At 43.7% G+C, this 20927-nt stretch overlaps 1 protein-coding gene across 1 annotated transcript in view; it reads left to right on the plus strand.

The window, feature by feature from the left end:
• The window catches only part of LOC139700291 (ATP-binding cassette sub-family G member 1-like), a 91353-nt gene that overhangs the window by 43838 nt on the left and 26588 nt on the right, over positions 1 to 20927 (plus strand). The window contains exons 2-4 of the mRNA XM_071598932.1: positions 16113 to 16230; positions 18305 to 18494; positions 19860 to 20005. Coding sequence (XP_071455033.1) covers positions 16113 to 16230; positions 18305 to 18494; positions 19860 to 20005 — 454 coding nt within the window. The remainder of the gene's footprint in view (positions 1 to 16112; positions 16231 to 18304; positions 18495 to 19859; positions 20006 to 20927) is intronic.

Raw genomic sequence — 20927 nt, forward strand, 5'->3', positions numbered from 1 at the left:
GAACTCATATAAAGGTCGCTTCTTCTTATTAGTACAACATTCGGAATAATTAAAGATGCTGCAAATATTAGTTGAAGTACTTTCATTCTGCCCAAATAGCCAGCATAAAGTGAGAGTCGAACGGCTCTCCGATAAAAGCAATATTCACTTGTTTCGTAATTATGAATTCCTCAACTTGGAGAGAGTGTTTCGAAATTAAAGAGTAAGATGCAAATGCTTAAGCATGGTGCCCCGGATGTCATTGATCTCCGGTGTTTCACATTCTTGCTTGTTGTGTCCTGGCTTGCGTGTTGTTGGATGGCTTTCTTGCTGGGGTGCAGTGTTTTGTTGGTTTGCGATACATGTGTTTGCATGAGTGTTGGATGAAGGGATTATTGCAATAGTGTGTGCGCTGCTGTGGGTGTAATTTTCCACCTTGTTGTTTTGCATGTGGTATTGTTCCTTTTTACGGTTGGTGACCCAACACCCCCCGCCACACGCCCTTGCGGCGGCTTGCGGGGTATATGTAGATGTAGATGTAGTCATTTGGCATTTTCTATTCATATCTCTTAGCGATCTAATGTATTTGCAAAATATATAATTTGAGAAATGGGAGAGAGTTGTTTGCCGGAGAGAACGGCGTCAAACCTCTCTCCAATAAATTAAGACAGTTCATCATTGATAACAAGTCACAAGGCAAGTCATATTGCTTTCTTTCTCGGATAAAGCACATTACCATTGTCAAGTCAACTATCACGTGCATAAGAAAGGAAATATCGTCCGTCAGCGTGTTTCGTCTCGGTGGCAATATTTGTCCGACGTTGAGCAACCAATTCATATCCATCAATCTTTTTCTCCCTCGCCACAAGTAAGTCATTTCCTTCTTTTTTTTGGGGGGGTGGGTGGGGGGAACTCGCCACTGGACTTTCCGGAACGGTAAACAGGACCATGGAAGCCGGAGGGTTGGTCAGCGTGCTTCCCCCCTCCCCGCTCCCCTCAACCCTTGGGTCGATTACACGCTCTCCTCGCGCTCGACCCGAGGGCCCTTTGTCCCCTTCCCTCCCTGATAAGGGCGCATGAGTCGTCTCGCTGAGGACTCGCTCTCTCCCGGGGCGGGGGGAGGGCGGATAGGGGCGAATTCTCTCCCTCCTCCTCAGGGATTCGGGGCTGGGGAAGGAAATGCCCTTGCTTGTTTGCGGTTGCGAAAAGAGTCCGGGCGTCGATCGTTCTCCACTTCGAAGAGTGGAGGATCCCCGGGAGGTGGGCTCGCGGTTGGGAGGGTGGAATTTGACCGTGGGACTCTCTCTTCCAATGGCGATGGTGTTCCGGAGTTGCAAGGTGTGACCCTCATGTGCATCACATTCATCCCTATATGGGTTCACTGTCGGCCACGGCGAGCCGGTGGTCACTCCATTGAATGACGGTGGTCACTCAATGGAGTGACCACCGTCCTTCGTCATTATCAGACTTGAGTTCGATTATTTCGACGAAGGCGGTTCGTGTCAGCGCACTTTTTATTTATTGTCCGCTTCGAGAATTAAATGCATTATTTATCAGTAAGAATTCATTAATTCTCGATGATATTTCGAATACTTTCATTGAAAATACAAGTATATCGATGAAGGCCTTGTGGTCGTCGATGGGATTGTTTTCCAAGTTAGGTCTCATTTTCATTGAAACTTAGTTAGTCTATTGATCAGTTTTCAGCTAGGACTTGTGCCGCTCTTTTAGATGGTCGTGGTTGATATGGATGGGCATCGATAAATTTAACGTAGTTTTTTCACTATTTCGTGCCGCTAATCACACAATTGGCAGGAAGCCTTCAGGTGAGTAATAAAGGGTGAAATTATTTATGACGTGTGAATGAAATAAAATTTGATCCCGGGGCAATGTGGTGACATTCGAGGGTCGGCCACTGTATAATAGGGCATTCTGTACCAAAAAGAGTGATTGGTATTTTTTTTAAATCTTTAAAACGACTAATTGATGAACTGTCGACTTAATTACATCGTATATGCTCAAGGCATATTACGGGTGGTGTCCTAACACGCCCTTGCGGCGGCTTGCGGGGTATTAAGTAGATGTAGATGAAGGCACTATCACTGGTAGATCGATGTTAGGTACCTAAATTATTTTTGAAGATTTACAGAAAAACTAGTGGTACATAAATGGACTTCTTTCCGCTACAACGCTCATATTTCCTATCGTTCCGGCATTCTGAATGCCCTTGCACCGCGTTATTCCTATTCCTCTGAATGAAGAAAATAAAACTACCAAGTGAGAGATAATCGTGAGCTTACTTTTTAAGTGGAATGTTTTATTTACAGGAACGTTTTTATAATAACAGCAAATAACATTTAAATGGAACGTTTATAATAACAGCAAATTCTTCCTAACATTTTGAAATTAAAGACCTGGGTATCCACCAAACTACAAACAAATCCAAAAATGTACGCTCGCCTTTCAGTAAAAGCGATCACTAGGCATAAACTTTTTCGCAAATGAAACTCGATAAATTATCATTTACCGCACAATGAAGTTAAAACGCGTATCAATGTACCTTTCCACTAACTTTTTATTCGGTACAACTAATTTCGACGCGTCGGCGTCATTCTCAGGCACTACTAGTTGTCCCGAATAAATTGAGTGATAATGGATTTAGGCAAAGTTAAGCCTAAAAATATAAACTATATCATTTACCGTAATTAAAATTGTAAAAAAATATTCCATATACGAAACCTTTTGACTTGAATTTATTATTTAAAGACTATCCCGTTCTTGCAATGGACAAGATTATTTTCAGTGAACTGATGTCATGGGATATAATCAAGAAAATTGTGGGCTAATTTGGAAAAGAAGTCAAATCTATCAAATCATATCTCCAATACTTGATTTGAAATGCTTAACACGGTGGAAAAAAAACGCGCACCGTGCGATATTTTTAAAGGAAGATTTTGTCGGCAGGATGGCCCACTGGTTATTTAATGCAGTTTTAATGGGCCGGTGATGGGATTTTATGGTTTTTGGTCCCGATATTAAATCACTTTTATTAGCATCATAAAAATATCAGAGTTTGATAATGAGCCCGGCCCAATAATTAATCAAGAGTGAAAGCAGTGCTAACGACCCGGTTTGCAAGCTTTTATATTTTTGGTCAGCCAGTAACTCCAATCGCTTCTAACACCATCAAAAAACTATCACAGGTTCCTCTTGTTTATTGTCATATTCCGAAGCCCGGGGACAGAAGGCAGTGTTTTTTTCGTGAGCATATCGCGAGGACAACATTGCGCTGTTCATTCCCGGTGTCACACATCCGCCCCGGATCCAAAGGGCAACCGACTCCCGATATGCGTCATACGGCGCTCTCATTCCGAGGGAAGTGACGAAGGAAATGTACAGGATTCATAATTTAATACATCACTGGGACGGGTTGCACCTAAAAATGGAAAGCAAAAGAAGTGATGCATGTCCATCTCTCTCTGATATAATATCAGGAGATCAAAGAAATCAGTCGCAACGAAAAGTTTATTTTTACGTATTTTTCTCCTCGATTACATTTTCGGCGCTGATTCCCATTCTAAAGTTCCAGGTCACAGGCTAGTCGAATTCATAGTAAGGACAATTACGATATCATTTCTCAGATCGTCATATCACCAAGATTAAACGTTTGATGAGAGACTACGCTAGCAGTTCACCAGTAACTAGTGCTAATCTCTGATACGAATCAGATATGCTTGTCTTCTGTTCCCCATCGGGTTAAAGGCGGTGCTCTTCACTGCGTCGGTCTGTATTTTATATTTTACACTCGAATAGAAAATCAAATGGCATAAAATGAAAGGACGAGAGTAAATTCTGATCTACAGTGTCTTCAATACAGAATTAAATAAAAAGACGCCGCCTGTAAAGCGAAGGCATTGCATAAACTTTGTTAAAAAGAATACGACTCTTTCGCTCAATCCAAAGAGCTATTATGCTTAGATCGGCAATTTCGCATTAAAACGTCATATAATTTACGTATTATCATTGTAATATTACATTCATTAAGTATTTTTGACGCAGACTCGGATTATAAAGTGCATGTGTTCTGACCTGTTTGACATTTGAAAAGCCTGGGAAACGCTCGCAAGCCAAAATTAATATAAATGACGAAAATTACGTTCGCGCATCAGATATCTCTTGCGTTGAAACAAATGGAATGAATCAATATCAAATATAGAAGCACGAGCAGATTGCAAATAAATCTGAAGGCCGCACTTAATTACTATGGGCAACAATTTCAGTAGCCGGGGGACAAATGGTTTCCTTCGGGAGCAGAATCAACTCAATGGGTATCACTCGCAGTCATCACAGTTTTTAATAAGTCGGTTCGGCGCGCGCATATTTATCAGGACTTCATGTCGACCGTAAGTGCAATGTTCAACAATGATTCCCCCCTTCGGCTGAGCCTCGGTATCTTTCCTCATCGCCGAGGCAAAGGTCGCAGCCATATCTTACGATTCCGTCCGGAGGTGATGCATTTGTTAACCAATCCGCCAACTATGTCTGCACTTGCAAAATCGGTTGCCACCGGAGAAACCTGTCCGCTCGGTACTCCACCCGGATGCGAACCTTGGAGACCATTGAGGATAGCGACGGTCCCGTTGTGTCTCCGTGAGAGTAGAGAAAGACAGCATCCGTACTGATATCACCACCTCTCGCTAGGCTATCACGATGCCCACAGTGGAAGCATTTGCATCCTCTCACCACAAACTACTCGAGCTCATGCTATTGATTTAAAGGGAAAAAATTAAATATGAATGGAAAAAGAAAGCGTCACATGCCTGATTTTTCGTTCGTGTATATTACTCCTTTGGATGAACCAGGACCCGCATATGCTTTGCTATTACTATTCCACTGGATGAAGGAATGAGTGGGTCACGGTAGTCCAGGGGGTAGAGCAGTTGGACTGCTGACCGGAGGGTCCCGGGTTCGATTCCCGGGCAAGGCACTCTGGGCACCTGCAGCTGCACCCAAGCTAAAGTGATTTTTCGGGTACCAGGTCTTCCTGGGAAACCATAACCGGCACAGGGAAAGGAACTGACCCCCCTACCCTGATGTGTGAATTTCACACGCCGTATAGGGCTTAGTACTGGGTGAACTCTACCATCACCTACAAAAACCGACCTTCGGGTTGATTACTGTGTTTATGGTTTTTTTAGGGAATGAATGAATGGGCTCCTCCTCCTGGAAGATGCGCTTCCAGGCCCTCGTGTGCACAAGCCAAGGAATCAAGAGCTTCAAATGTACCTGGAGGCGAAAATGCGTTAATCACTGAATTCAAAAGGAAAGAGAAAAGTCAACATCATCGGCGACGCCTGGGAGTGATTTCGTACGATTGTGCATTCGATAAGATAAAGCGTGTCTTCGGGGTCGTCCTCTAATAAATTCAAGCTAATTTTTGCCCCATTGGACTTCCCACCTCGTCACGGATCGAGAGAGAAAGGGTCGAGAGCTCTCACTCCCCCGCTATCAATGCAGCGAAGACCTTGCCCCTCACTCCAACACTTCCTCCGCCGCTTTTTTTCGCCCTCCGAGATACATTTCCTCATTCTTATTTCGCCATTTCAGGCGGATAGAGAGCGTCCATGGATTATCACATCGGTATGCATCAATAGACATGTGCACCACAGTCATCGACCGGTCGTTTGGTTTTCGTGGTCACTTCGTCACATCAGTAAGAAGCCTACCGAGCGTTGAAGTTACGCATATAGAAAACGGGGTTCATTTCCTACCTCTGCCATCTTGACCTGTAACTTATAATTTTCCTTTTTGAAAGAATTTTCCCGCGCATGCATGGCCGCCTCAATTTATTGTTTAATTCTTTGTACTTCATTTTGCCTAATTCTGTATTTGCATTCTTCCATTTTCGCCACTCATCCATCTGTGTAATCATCTCATCCGTGATCCATGGTTTCCTAGTCCTTTTAGCGTTAACGGTTCCAATATTGTCTTTTGCGGCTTTAGACAACCCTTTTTTGATCATTTCCCATTTTTCTTCGATAGTTATAAGCCCTTTACCATCCTCCATGATTTCCTCTACCGCCTGTTTGTATTCCTTCCTTTTCAAACTATTTAATGCTTCTACATTCCATTTTCTATCTCGCCGCCCCTGCCTTATCTTTTTGAAACGTACGCTACATTTCATAACAACTAAATTGTGGTCTGAGTCCGCATCCGCTCCCGGGAAGCTGTGCGAATTTATCACACTGTTCCTAAACCTGTGTCTTACCAGGATATAATCTAGCTGATACCTTCTGAGTCACCTGGCATTTTCCATGTATACCTGCATCTTTTGTGGTGCCTAAACCAGGTGTTGGTGATGGCTAACCCCTGTCTCCTGCAGAACTCAACTGCTTTCTCCGCGTGGTCATTCCTCGTGCCTAAACCGTAGTCCTCCACCTCATCACCATCTCTTCCTTCGCCTACCGTCGCATTCCAATCCCCCATCACTATCAAATGTTTCCCTGCGGTAACACACGCGATTATGTCCTCTAATTGATTGTTTATCCTATCGACCTCTTCCTTCGTATGGTGGCTCAGTGGCTTGTATACCTGAATAATGACCAAGTTCGTTGGTTCTGCTTTTATCACTACTAGTAATAATCTATCCGTTATCGTCTCTTTGTTGACTACGCTTCCTCCTACCTCTTCAGTTAGTGGCAACCACTCGTTGGCTCTCGTCCCCGCTGCTGTATATTATTCTATAATTATCACTCCAGTAATCCCCGCTATCCTTCTATCTGACCTCGCATAGACCTAACCTGCAACGCCACAGTCATTGTCTAAAATCAGCGTGTAAATTATTCAGCACTGCGTATTTGCGATATCAATAAGGCACAGAAACACAGTCATAGGTAAAAAAGAACGCCAGTATGAGAGTCGCTCAGGTGAAAACAAGCGATCGTTAATCGCATGAGAAAGAACGCCCTCAATCACCACGCACACACTCTCGCGTTAATTACTGGCGGGGTGGGGGAAATGGGAATAGTAAAAAGTGATTACTTTGTGACGTGGCATTCTATTCCACGAGTGATCAGTTCCCTCAATTCCAACGGTTTAAATTTTCCATCAATGCTCCGCTCATTGTCGTTCGAGTAGTGATTTAGTGAAATCGTCGCACTTATGAGTCCGCATTAACTCACGTTGTTGGTTCGTCCAAGAACATGACGAGCGGATTGTTGACCAATTCAAGGGCGATGGAGAGTCGTTTCTTCTGTCCTCCCGAGAGCATGCTGGCCCGCGTGTTCTTGGTCTCACTCAGCCTCAGCGTGTCCAGGATTTCGTCGATCTGCAAGGCAAATGATTTCCTCTCAGTCAGTACTGAAGGGTGAATTCATTCCCTTCTCCCTCCACGCACCAAAAGCCGCAATTGCTGCATTTTATATGCTTTCCCCGCGCAACTTAGCAAGGACTAAACAAACTCTACAAACTACAGCCTCTATTGAATTAATCTGAAACGAATTGCAAATTTTCTGATGTAACCATAAAAATTCTTAAAGGTCTTTCCGGAGATTTGACTTAATTCTACCTTAGGACTACCTTTCGTCTGGCTCCTAACCTTCGACATAGCTGGCAAGGGTGACCCTACCAGGAGCAATTATTATTACTCCCGCCAGCACAGCTCTAGGGGTCATCGGAACACACAAGCCCTTCCACCACGTCAAGGTTGTTGTCCGGGGAGGGATATATACACACACACACACACACACACGCACGCACGCACGCACGCACACGCACACGCACACACACATATAAATATATATATATATAAACCCAAATGGCGAAGAAGACTTTGAATGAAAGTTATGCAGACGAAATTATGTATTCTAAATTCCTACTGCACATTAATTTGTCTTTTTTGAGTTTATAAATAATTTTGTGATTGAATAATCCAGTATACGGTGTAGCTACACTTTAAACAATGTATAGAAAAAAAGGCATAAGGGAATGGAAGACAATCAGAAAATTTGAATGAAAAGACTTTCACACATTTTCTTGAAGGGCGTCAAATACATTGATATTCATGATGACAACATATTACAGTCGCATGTGCGAAACAATGGCAAAAGGAATTTTCAAGATGGAATCCTTGATATTCGCTTAACGCGTCATGGTTATTTTCACCACATTTCGAATTTCATTAATCTCGTGAATGCTATTTCTATTTGCTCTACAGTTATATGCTAAAGACAGGATGGAGTCGGAAATACTTGGGACTGGGCGATCAGCGCAGCATCGATTGAAAGCGCACTTTGACCAGTCCCTGTGAATTACTAGGCATCCAATAAACGCTTTCGACTGCGTTCGAACACGTGGCCTTTGGGATAAAATCCGGAGTTTTAAACCAAAGGGCTTAAGTTCAGAATCATTCAAGGGGACGGAATGCCGTTCAACCAATCGGGGGCAGGGATTCGAATGGCACTCAAGCGCACAAATTGAAACTGACTTGATTCCTCACGCCTCGATAGCACAACGCGCAGTATAAATCAAGAAGTAGCTAAACATGGTAGACCGATAAAATAGATTCTTGAAAGAGCCGCCTAATACTGTTGCGCCTTAGCAAATGGAGAGAGGAGGCTTGACCTCCGCGATTCCGCTTTATCCGGAAGTCGACCCCCCTCTTCTCTTCCCGGGGCGATGAGACTCGGCGACATCGCCCTGCGACCATGCAGAGCACATGCGCTGCGAATCCTCGACGTGTGACATTTCATTATATTCCACATGATAAGCACACAGAACGAAATAAAAGACTAACTGCTCCCGCATGGGCAGGACCCGCCGAGTGAATGGTCATATGTTAGGGAAGTAAATGGGAGTAAACAAACCGTGGCTTGCTTAAGGGATTGTAGCAATGTAATTCATACAGACAGCGAGGTTAAAGCTAACATCTTAAATTCATTCTTCCAAAGCGTTTTCTCGAATGATGTTGCCACCGCATATCTCCAAGAAACAATACATACTCCACCCATGGAAAAAATAACAGTGGACCAACAAGGAATTCTAAAATTACTTAATGAGATTAAACCCAACAAATCCCCGGGTCCCGAAAATATACCAGCTAGGGTGATAAAACATTTAGCTCCAAACATTGCCCCGTACCTTGAATTTATATTTAACAAATCCCTCGCAGAGTGCAAAGTACCTAAGATTTGGAAAACCGCGCAAATAACGCCTATTTTTAAAAGTGGTGACAGGGAGGATCCCAGTAATTACAGACCTATATCTCTCACTTCTATCTGTTGTAAAATATTAGAGCACATAATTGTCAGTTCAATAATGAGACACCTTGACAACATTAACTTTTTAAGTGACAATCAACACGGATTCAGGAAAACCCGCTCCTGCGAAACCCAATTAGGATTATTTACACATGATTTACTTGTATCTGGTGAGAGAGGTAGGCAAGTGGATGCCATCTTCTTAGATTTTCAAAAGGCATTTGATAAGGTCCCACATGGTAAACTCATTCATAAATTAAAGGTCGCGGGTATAAACAAGGGCGCTATAAGTTGGGTTAAAGATTTTCTTTCAGAGCGGGAACAGAGGGTAGTCCTTGATGGCGCTAGTTCCGACAGCGTTCGAGTCACGTCGGGGGTACCTCAGGGAAGTGTGATCGGGCCGTTACTTTTCTTGATTTTTGTTAACGATTTGAACCGCGAAGTGAAAAGTAACATTAGGATGTTTGCGGATGACACGGTGATCTATCGGGAGATATCTGGGGATGAGGATCGTTTTATTCTAGCGCAGGATTTAGATTGCATTACTAAATGGTGTTCTAACTGGGGATTGACTCTAAATTATAATAAATGTTCAGTGGTAAATTTCTTTAAAAGATCAACGGGATTTGCTTACAAATTAGCTGGAGGTGACCTAGCAGTAGTTGATACGGTAAAATACCTAGGTGTCACATTCACTAAAGACTTAACTTGGGGGACTCACATACGTAAAGTCTGCGGTCAAGCAAATAAAAAATTGGGATTCATTAGACGCATTGTCGGCAAAAGTGACTCAAAGGTCAAGGAACGTTGTTACCACGCTCTTGTAAGGCCTCATTTAGAATACGCATGCAGCGTGTGGGACCCGAGTGAAAAAGGTCTCATTCGGGAAATTGAGAAGGTTCAACGCCGGGCAGCCCGTTTTGTAAAAAATTCCTACGATAAAACGCAAAGCGTTACCGAAATGCTCATGGATTTGGGGTGGGAATCATTAGAAGAGAGACGATTCAATGCAAGACTGAAATTATTAAATAAATTCAGATCCGCATGTTTCAGCACCGAGGTCTCGCAGATTATTCGTACTCCTACATACATTGGTCGCTTGGATCATGCATATAAAATTCGGGAAATAGATGCCAGGACTAGCCGACTCAAGGACTCCTTCTTCCCACGGACAATACGGGATAGCAACTGTAGGATTATAGATAGTAAAAATTCCACTTGCCACCCTCAGTGTCTAAAAAATAATTAGTTCTACTTAAATGCATGCTCCTCCACTAACCTTATGTGTTTTGTTATAATAACCCATTCTTTCCGCATGATATCATTCGTGTTCTGTTCATCTGTTTTTAAGTTTCCCTTTCAGTCCCTCTTCCCTCCCGGCGGGGGGAAATTCCTGCTACCTGCAACGTTGGGTCGAATTCCCTTCCTTTTACTGTCTCTTTGGGGGGTTGAGTGTTTTGTGGTGCATTTTCATGTGGTAGTGATGTTTCACATTCTTGCTTGTTGTGTCCTGGCTTGCGTGTTTTAGGATGGCTTTCGTGCTGTATCCTGGGGTGCAGTTTTTTGTTGTTTTGCGGTGTATGTGTTTGCATGAGTATTGGATGGAGGGAGTTTTGCATGAGTGTGTGCGCTGCTGGGGTGTAATTTTCCGTGTTGTTTTTTGCATGTGGTATTTTTCGTTTTTACGGTTGGTGACCTAACACCCCCCGCCACACGCCCTTGCGGCGGCTTGCGGGGTATTATGTAGATGTAGATGTAGATGTGAGAGTTGCCTTTCAGGTCGCTTAAAAGAGACAAACCTCTTTCACTAATTGCTTCCGTAATGCCTCGTCCTTCCATACGTATTTTGACTTGGTCGGAATCACGCGTCCTTCCCTCGATGCCTCTCTATCCCCGTGACGTTCCTTGCGTTGAAAGTCCCCCCGAGCACGTTTATCCGTCGTGACTTCCTCACCATCGGACGGTTTTTTCTCCCCTCGGCTGCGAGGCATTCACTCTCTCGACATGATCCAGACCCAGCACTGACGAGCTCATTCAACACGAATGATTTTGTAATTCGATCCTTCCGCGCCATTGTCCCTCCCATTCTCACCACACTCCTACTCCTGAATCGCCACTCAACCGACGCATTTGGCCGATATTAACTAACGCTCCTCCTCGAATACCCAAACTTCGCTCACGATAATGCGTAGGAATGAGAACACTTTCATGCATTGCCATTTTTGCTTCCTTCGCAAAATATTCATTTTTCACATACTCCAGACACCAAAAACAGCGTTCCCTGGCCCTCTTTGCTTTCAATCTCATTGTCTATCCTTACGCATGCATTCCGCCGAGATGAACAAGACAATCAAATTGTTCAATTATTTTTCCACTTAAACCCATTGTGTAATAATTATTTCTATAATCATAAACAAAAGTGACTACCTCACTTTTTAGTGGAGAATATGACGAATGGGAAACGCGAGCAATTCGCAATTAATTAAGAATATTCAAGTAGTATATTCTATATGAATTCTCGTACAAACTCGTGCATCAGAAATGGAGACATAGGCCATGCGATGCGAGTCCAGGTCAGTGAATCTCATCACACGGTGAGTTTTAACAGGGATTTGCTTCTACCTCGACTTCCTCTTCCACATTAAAATAATAATTATAGATGTTTGTGGTTTTATGCACTTCGCTCTTTTTTAGACGCAAGATTTTAAGGGACGCCTTGAAGGTGCCAAAGATCTCTGGAAACCAGTAGCATACAAATTGTGGAAAACCACATAAATTTTGTTCCTTCGCATTGAGATAGGCGTATCATTGCATCGCGCCAGCTCAAATTTGAACTTCAAATACTCGGGCGAACGCCACGCACAATATTAAATGCCAATTTACCGATTTTGCATGAATCACATCCATGAGACACGAAGGTTGAGTCACGCAGGGCTGCACTTGAGACGTCGACTTTGATCATAGGCACTCCCTTCGATCGCCCCGGGTTCGAATTGAGTCGTCTCCGCCGTCCCAGCTGCCATCCAAGTGAGCTCAATTACCTCGGTCGAATCACTCGAGGAACACTATTAAAAGAGTGCCGTCTTCGTACAACATTAAATAAACTAACAATTTATTTGATTGATACTTAATAACTTGTTTGAATCTCCAAGGTTGGCGGAGACGGTTTCATCGTTGCTATTGCTCAATTGCGGGCCGTCTTGTTGACGAAAGTTTCGATGGGCTGCGAGTCAGCCAACTCCAGTTCGGACTCCGCCGAGATGAAGAAAGACAGCGACATTTTTTCGCCTCGGCATCGCGATAAGGCACTGATGTGAGGAGGGCTGTTCGATGCTCACCTTCCAATAACTTAGCAGTCGATAGGAATACATTTCGACGGGGTGACAGACATCTACATGGAGATAGTTCTCTAGTAAATTGAGTAATACCGATGGTATAGCGAAAAGAGGGACGAAATCCATTCTACCGTATCTCGACTCTATGGTCCACATCAGAAAATATCGTTACATCGACAGTAACGCCCATATCAACAATATCGTCGTATCGACTGTAATATCTGCCCGCGAGATATTGCCTACTTAAAAATGCTCTAAATAAACAAATCATATGCATGATGTCGCCATTTCGCGCGACCCTGAGTGTGAGGGCGGCGGTGGTGGAACAAGCCCACGAGAGAATGGGTGTTCCGTAGACGTGGGAAAGGGCATCTCCGTCGCGATTATCATCCGGCGCCTGCGCGGAGGCACCTCGACCTTTGGCACGTGTTGCTCACCGCTCTCCGTAACCCGGCGATTAGATCACGGTGCGCCGTCGACGTGCGGTTACTCAAGCGCGGTGCACAAGATCTGCCGTGACCAAGGTCCGCCACACGGAACAGAATTAAAAGAAAGCAGCACTGCTGGAATGCACTTGAAGAAACTCCCCCGGGAGGAAGGGTCAGCAGAAATGAAAATGCGCCTGATCGGCCAGATCATAGAGAGCAATCGACGAACGCCATGTTGAAATGCATCGTTGACTTAGTTGAGCAGCCCGCTGCCTTGGCGGGTCGAAATCTTGAGCAGCCCATTATAAATCTGCGAATATCCCAGAGGTGAGTGGAACTGAAATGAGAGCTCACTCAAACTTATCCTCGGGTTGATAGCCCTCTTGACGATGCTCTGCGCTATCGTTATGAAATACTCAAGGAGAGAATGGGGAGGCTTAAGAGGAAATTATAAAATGTTTCTCGAGTAAACGGGAATGATTCGTAGGAGGTCCGTCCCAAATATAAGTGGAATAAATCTGATGAAAAAAACTCATTGCAGATCAAAGTACAAAATGCTGAAGTTCTTCACAAGAGCACCCTTATGTATCGACACAGCAATGCCAGGGCTTTCGCCATTTGTGATATGCTTCTTTTAAGGCATCAGAAGGACCCTCGTTCAGGCTCCTCGTCACGGCCTCTTTTAAATAATCCAGTGGTCCAAAATGGTGCTCCAAGGTGTTGTACTTGGATCTTACTCAAAGACCCATGTCTCGTCTCCAGTGACCACCTATTCTAAAATATTCGGGTCACTTTCCCCATTGGTCCAAGAGGTCCAAGGAAAGATTGGTCGCGCAAGCAGTCTTCCGGAAGCACCTTCGGGACCATCTTGGCACACCCCTCTCTTGGATAAATCTTCTGTGAGAATATAACGCACTGTGTTTTTCTGAATATTGCTCTCTTCTGCGAACATCCTGACACTTGGAGGTCAATCAGAATTGAGCATGGGCGGGCATCATATTTCCATCACATTGTGTTGTTGATGGATCAACCGTTGCGTCCAGGGCATTCCTCATCGTCGACCTCCTTTCTCTCATCCCTGATTATCCTGTGCAGAAGCAGAAAACCATTCCTCGGGACATTGCTGTATCTCCCGAACCCGATTTTCCGAGCTTAACATTACATTTAAATCGCGTATCGTTGCTCCATGGAACGTGGCATCGTGAATTCGTGACGCGAGCCTCGAACAGGGGTTCGGATTTGTAGTGATCAACACAGTGTAACGGCCTGCAGACAACTAACTCGGGTCGCGTTGCTTTCCCAAGACCTTCCACCCCTTATCCCGCCAAAAATCGCCCCACTCCAACCGTCCAAGTTCGCGGGAAAAAAATATCTAAATTTTTTCGGGCAAACCATCTACTTCTTATAAAAAAAACTGGTATCTACTTGGGCATAGTGCATGGATAAGCATTTCACTCCCACATATCAATCAAAACTTTTCCGGTGTGAAATACGTATGGAAAGGGCAGCAGCGCTGCGTCTTTTCCCTCCTCCACAAATCGTGACAAATATAAGAGTTGGAGAGAATAGGTCTACTCAAATTATCATGGCTAAACCGAAGTTTCTTCCGTCATATATGGGTCTCTGCTTGGAAAACTCACTTCGCATCGGACACGACAATCAAGTCGATAAAACTGCAAGATTAGATTTGCTTTTCTCCTCAATCCTGATCAGCAAATTTTACTCGGCGAGGATTTTTTAGTGGTCGTTCGAACTGTCTACTGCAAATTAATGACCAAATTAGAGCCCTTGCCCACCGTTAAAATTTATTGCTACCCACTTCCCATGAACTACATCATCTTCGGACGATGATGGTCACTTGAAGACGGTGTATTATTGTAACTGGGCCGTAATAAACTTTAACAGCGCAAAATTGCTCGTATTTGATCATCAATAAGTTCCAATTCTACCATATAACGTCTGCAACTATCGCCAGCCCTCGGCGATCCCTCTTTAGCGGAAAAAATTAACCGGCTCTCCGCCGGAATTCGCGCCAAGTAGAAGCGGGGGAGGATAGAATGATCTGCGACTCTCTCCGCACCCAGTGCCTCGTGTCCGTCTCCCTCCCTTTGCCTTTCCTCTTCTTTGGGGAGGGAGCTTCTTATCCGCTTTTCATTGCAGCACCATGTCCGGCGGGAACTGGGAACTAGCAGCATTCACCCTCGAGTAGCGTGCTTCGATTCCGAATGCATGCGTGCAAGACTCGTGCGCGTCCTGTGATTCAGGGTTGCACAACTCCCTAAATCTTCACATTATACCACATCATAATTTAACATCCCCTTGCGAGCTCTCTCAAACCCTTAATGTCCTCTGCACGAGTCTTTTGTGGTCATTCTGCAGATTCCCCATTGTCCACTCTCTCACACTAGCCCTTTTAACATGGGTCGGTATTAGTGGAACATAAATTCAAAACATAAACACTTTTGAAACAGGTATATTTTCGCTTGAAATGATAAAAATATTAATCCTTATTTGTTCAATGGCTTTCTAAATATTTTTCCAATAATGGGGATGACCCACGAGAGTAATGATGTTCCATGATATTTAAAACATTGAATGACTGATTTATTTTTATGGTAGTTTGAGATTTGCCATTTAGCAGCAGTATTTGCGTTAAGCTACGACCATAACTACTTGCAACGAGGCTAAAACTAAAGACTTAAGTAACTTTCTCCCAGGTTGGCTGATATTCATTGAACTCATTGCAATACGTTTTTGACGCAAAATGATAATTTTCCGAAAATATTTTAAACAATATTTCAGTGGGTACAATAACTTTTTTTACGACTATGCAAATCATTTCTCTTGAGTAAAATGAAAATTATCATCGAAATGATATAGTGTTTGATCCAATCAACAGTTTTCCAACCTCCGCGTTTCATTTCACTGTTCACTGATGTGATTAACTCTAGAGACACGACAACTAACTCTTACACAGTAGACGTCTATTCCGCCTCAAATCCAATTGCCTCAGCGCACTGCCCTTTCGAAGCCGTTGAATTTCTCCTATAAACTAGCATTATAATACCATTACCTGCTTCAAAACATCAACTAATGTGGTTCTTCCCCGACAGGACGGAAGACGATTCTCCATGGAGTCACGGGGTGCTTCCCGTCCAGCCAGTTGGTCGCCATCATGGGACCATCGGGAGCTGGCAAGTCTTCACTCCTCGACATTCTGACCGGATATCGGTGAGTGCCGACCCTTGATTGAACCTTTCAGCTCGGTCTGCTTCGGGTTTTAGGCGCCACGAAAACAGGGCAGTGACTCAATCAGGCGTTTCCTCAAGTTCACAATTGATCACGGATTTTTATGGTCGAAAATTACCGCGTTCGAGGTTCTTTATGTAGTCTGCAGAATGGCTGGAAATTTGTTTTTGCTTATCACTATGATTCATTACTTAATATTGATGATAGACGGGTTAATCGTTTACGGCCCAATGACCATTATAATAAATCGTTCGAACTTGGGAAATTGGTATTTCTAGAAGCGAGGTTTATTTTATCAACGCAAATAAAACATTGACGAGCAATAAATATAAATGTTCATGTTTTTCTGAACATCAAAATTTAAAAATAACCGTCAAAACTTTCGCCCTTGCGTCATTTGCTAATGCATTCCATATGTAACCACTACAATTTAGGAGGCAATCATAAAACACATGCACGCGAAAACCACGGAAACGAGGAGGTCGAGACGAAGTCGATGTATGAGAGATGCAGAGGTAGTTCTCGGGCTGGACTGCGTGAGAGACATTTTTGGCTCAACGTTTCTCTCCCGTTGCAGGGAGCGTCTTCAGGAGCGAAGTAAATTTATGCTGGCTGATCCGCCGGTATTTATACCCGGTTCTCGGTGTCTCTCACGCAGTCCAGCCCGAGAACTACCTCTGCATCTCTCAACAGCTGCGAAAGCCTACGATCTTCGATGTAAGAGAGTCCTGGATTTGGAAAATAACAGTTTGTGGCAGCTATGAATCCTGTTATTGAACGAAAGAAAGACATTTAGCTGCTCTAGAATGCTCCGGATAAATTAAAGATTCTGTTTCGAATGCGACTCGGATACGGATGATTCGTGTTGGGTTGCGAGGCAGTTAGTTGTATTGACGACGTGATATGATTCCATCTCTCGGATCACGTTCAATCCATTTCCAAGTAATGCAGACGGGTTCTCGCGGGATTGTAAATAAGAATGGCGGTGAGGATAATGAAGGCACAATCAAATGCTGTATGATGGTGTTATTGTACTCTCATGTGGTGTTTTACCTGTATCACGTATATCTCAAGGTATACCTTGAATAATGATTTCAAAGCTAGCCTGATGACGTGGGAAACACATTCGGAATCGAAATTTTGGAGATGAAATCTACAATGTAGAATTAAATACCGGACTTTTTGAAATGCCTACTATGTCTTCTAGCTCGCACACTTTCAGTCGACGATCATCCAGTATCACTTTGTGGATTTTCTTCACCGTATCTGGAATCGTCACCTCATTTAGTCGACCAATGCGATACTCGCCTTGAAGGCTCGTACCAGCCTCGTTTAAGCTCTGTTACCCAATATTTTACTGTTGTACACGAAGGGGCAGACTCACCCAGAGTAGAATCCAGTCCATCTTTTATATTGGTTGGTCTGAGGCCTTTCAAATAAAAGTATTATATCACATAACGATGACCACCCTTCTCCATTTTCACCAATTCACTGAAAACGTTCACCATCGATGGCTGCTAAACAAATACTAAACAAGTGTCGGTGTCTTCAAACTTGAAGCATATGCTCGTGATAAGAAGGTATACTTTTTACACAGTGATATTTTTCAAACAACTACCGCAATCCCTAGGTCAGGCCAGGTACTTCTGGGCCTTCCCTTGTATGTCTGGAGCGTAAAATATATTTTTACAAACAATATAAATAAATTTGCTATTAAAAAACTGAATTTAAACTAAAAATAGCAAATCTATCGAAGGTATTTTTGTAAAATTACTGAAAACAAAGACATTTTTGCTAATACATTAATTTCATAAAACTGAAGAGGATTTAAAATATTTTTGATTCCACTTGTGGATGCAAATAATGCCAGACGTCGTGCTACCAAAAGTTCCGAGCAAAGCACATGTGCGCCAATGGATTTAGGATACTTCGGAAACTCTGCACGAAGGAAAGATATATCGCATTCCCCAACTTCTGATGGCTTGTGGTAATTGCAAATGGCGATTCAAATTCTCACTTAATGCAAATGTCCTTCTCTGTTCGACGGTGGTCGCAGGACGACGGGCGTGGAGGGCTTGGTGTGTGTCAACGGCGAGGAGCGCGACCTCGCCGAATTCCGTCGCCTCTCCTGCTACATCATGCAGGAGGACCGCTTGCAGGGCCTCCTGACCGTGGCCGAGAACATGGCCGTGTCGGCGGAGCTGAAGCTGGGCAGGGGCGTGTCTCAGGAGGACAAGCAAGGAATCGTAAGTTGGGAAATGCAACCGTACGCAAAAACTCTCGAGGTCGACTGCTCAAAAAGAAAACAACACTTGGCTGGAGACGCCAGCCAAGTATTGCCGACATTGATCGACACTATCTTTTTCCCCGTCACCCTTCAGATTTGTGTAATAAAAACGTTTTTTTTTTCAGATGCGATATCACACATTTAGATTTTCCATTGGATTGGCTCGAGGTATCGATATTTCACCAAGGTCGCAATATCGTCATTCGACGGAGACCGAAGCGCTCTCCGGACGGGACGGCGAAGAAATTCTCCACGCAAAGATCCAGTTTCCAGCCAGATTTAATCTCGGATCTTAGGGTCGCTGCGGGGGCAAATAAATTACTGGCCACCGCTTTAAAAAGATCCTTAATTTTTAGATTAGATCGATGTTGAGCACAGCTTGTAGCAATAGCAGTAGCGGGACGTACGGCATTTTAATTTAGAATTTTCGAGGGGTGTTAAATCTACGCTTGAACCCGCGGTGGCTCATCTTAAACCAATCCTCTCCCTCGCTTCCGAGATCTTCCTTCTTCCCCGTTCGGCTCTATGATTCACTTTTCCGAAACGGTGAAAAAAATTAAACCAGTTGCTGCCTCGGGCAATATTTCCTAGCGCATTAAGTCATAAATGTTTTCATGGCGGTAGGGAAGTGAATAATTCCAAGTCGAAAACAGCTAAGGATAGTAAAAATAAATTTTTGAAACGGAATAATGTAACCCTAAAACGAAAGAGAGATTGATTTTATGAAGCAACCTCAAGAAGCAGGCGGTGTCAATTTTGATGACTCAATGAGGCCTTGTGTCCTGGCCATCATTGGCTACTGCTATTGCCATTTTGTAAACTTCTTTTTATATCTCCCTCCCTTCTTATCTATCTCGCGAGTGTTATATATATATATATATATATATATATATATATATATATATATATATATATATATATATATATATCCCTCCCCGGACAACAACCTTGACGTGGTGGAAGGGCTTGTGCGTTCCGATGACCCCTAGAGCTGTGCTGGCGGGAGTAATAATAATTGCTCCTGGTAGGGTCACCCTTGCCAGCTATGTCGAAGGTTAGGAGCCAGACGAAAGGTAGTCCTAAGGTAGAATTAAGTCAAATCTCCGGAAAGACCTTTAAGAATTTTTATGGTTACATCAGAAAATTTGCAATTCGTTTCAGATTAATTCAATAGAGGCTGTAGTTTGTAGAGTTTGTTTAGTCCTTGCTAAGTTGCGCGGGGAAAGCATATAAAATGCAGCAATTGCGGCTTTTGGTGCGTGGAGGGAGAAGGGAATGAATTCACCCTTCAGTACTGACTGAGAGGAAATCATTTGCCTTGCAGATCGACGAAATCCTGGACACGCTGAGGCTGAGTGAGACCAAGAACACGCGGGCCAGCATGCTCTCGGGAGGACAGAAGAAACGACTCTCCATCGCCCTTGAATTGGTCAACAATCCGCTCGTCATGTTCTTGGACGAACCAACAACGTGAGTTAATGCGGACTCATAAGTGCGACGATTTCACTAAATCACTACTCGAACGACAATGAGCGGAGCATTGATGGAAAATTTAAACCGTTGGAATTGAGGGAACTGATCACTCGTGGAATAGAATGCCACGTCACAAAGTAATCACTTTTTACTATTCCCATTTCCCCCACCCCGCCAGTAATTAACGCGAGAGTGTGTGCGTGGTGATGGAGGGCGTTCTTTCTCATGCGATTAACGATCGCTTGTTTTCACCTGAGCGACTCTCATACTGGCGTTCTTTTTTACCTATGACTGTGTTTCTGTGCCTTATTGATATCGCAAATACGCAGTGCTGAATAATTTACACGCTGATTTTAGACAATGACTGTGGCGCTGCAGGAAGTGACACAAGAAAGACAATTAAGGTAATACGGACGATAGCGTAAAACGTTTCGAGCGAATGTGATTATACAATTTCAGTAATTCCCATTTAAATATTATGCGATAAAACTACTTGTTAATTATATCAACTTTATTCGTATACCAAATAGTTTTTATTACACACTGACGATGTTTGTCTAGTATTGCTGCTTTGAGGATAGAATATATCTAAAGGGGACTTAAGGGGTGTGTGCCGTGTCATCGGGAGTCCATGCTCTGCCATTCGGTCGTGTGATAGGGAGGGCTTGGGATGGAAGGAAGGAGGGCCGGGGGAGATGGATGCGTCATTGCGTTGGATTCAAGAATGAAGGATTGGATTGGAGGGGGAAGGATTAAGTGTTGAACGGTGGGAAATTCAAACGGGTGGGCGAGCAGAGGAAGCATTTTGACGAGTCGACACTCTTCGGACTCAATGTGTCGCAATATTTCCAATTATTGCGTCCTTTCTGGATCTCCTTTCTTCCGTGGGCAAAATACCTCTTGTGCGAAATCTCTTCTG

Source organism: Hetaerina americana, unplaced genomic scaffold (genome assembly GCF_022747635.1).
Source record: "Hetaerina americana unplaced genomic scaffold, ioHetAmer1.1.p SCAF_10, whole genome shotgun sequence".
Lineage (NCBI taxonomy): Eukaryota > Metazoa > Arthropoda > Insecta > Odonata > Calopterygidae > Hetaerina > Hetaerina americana.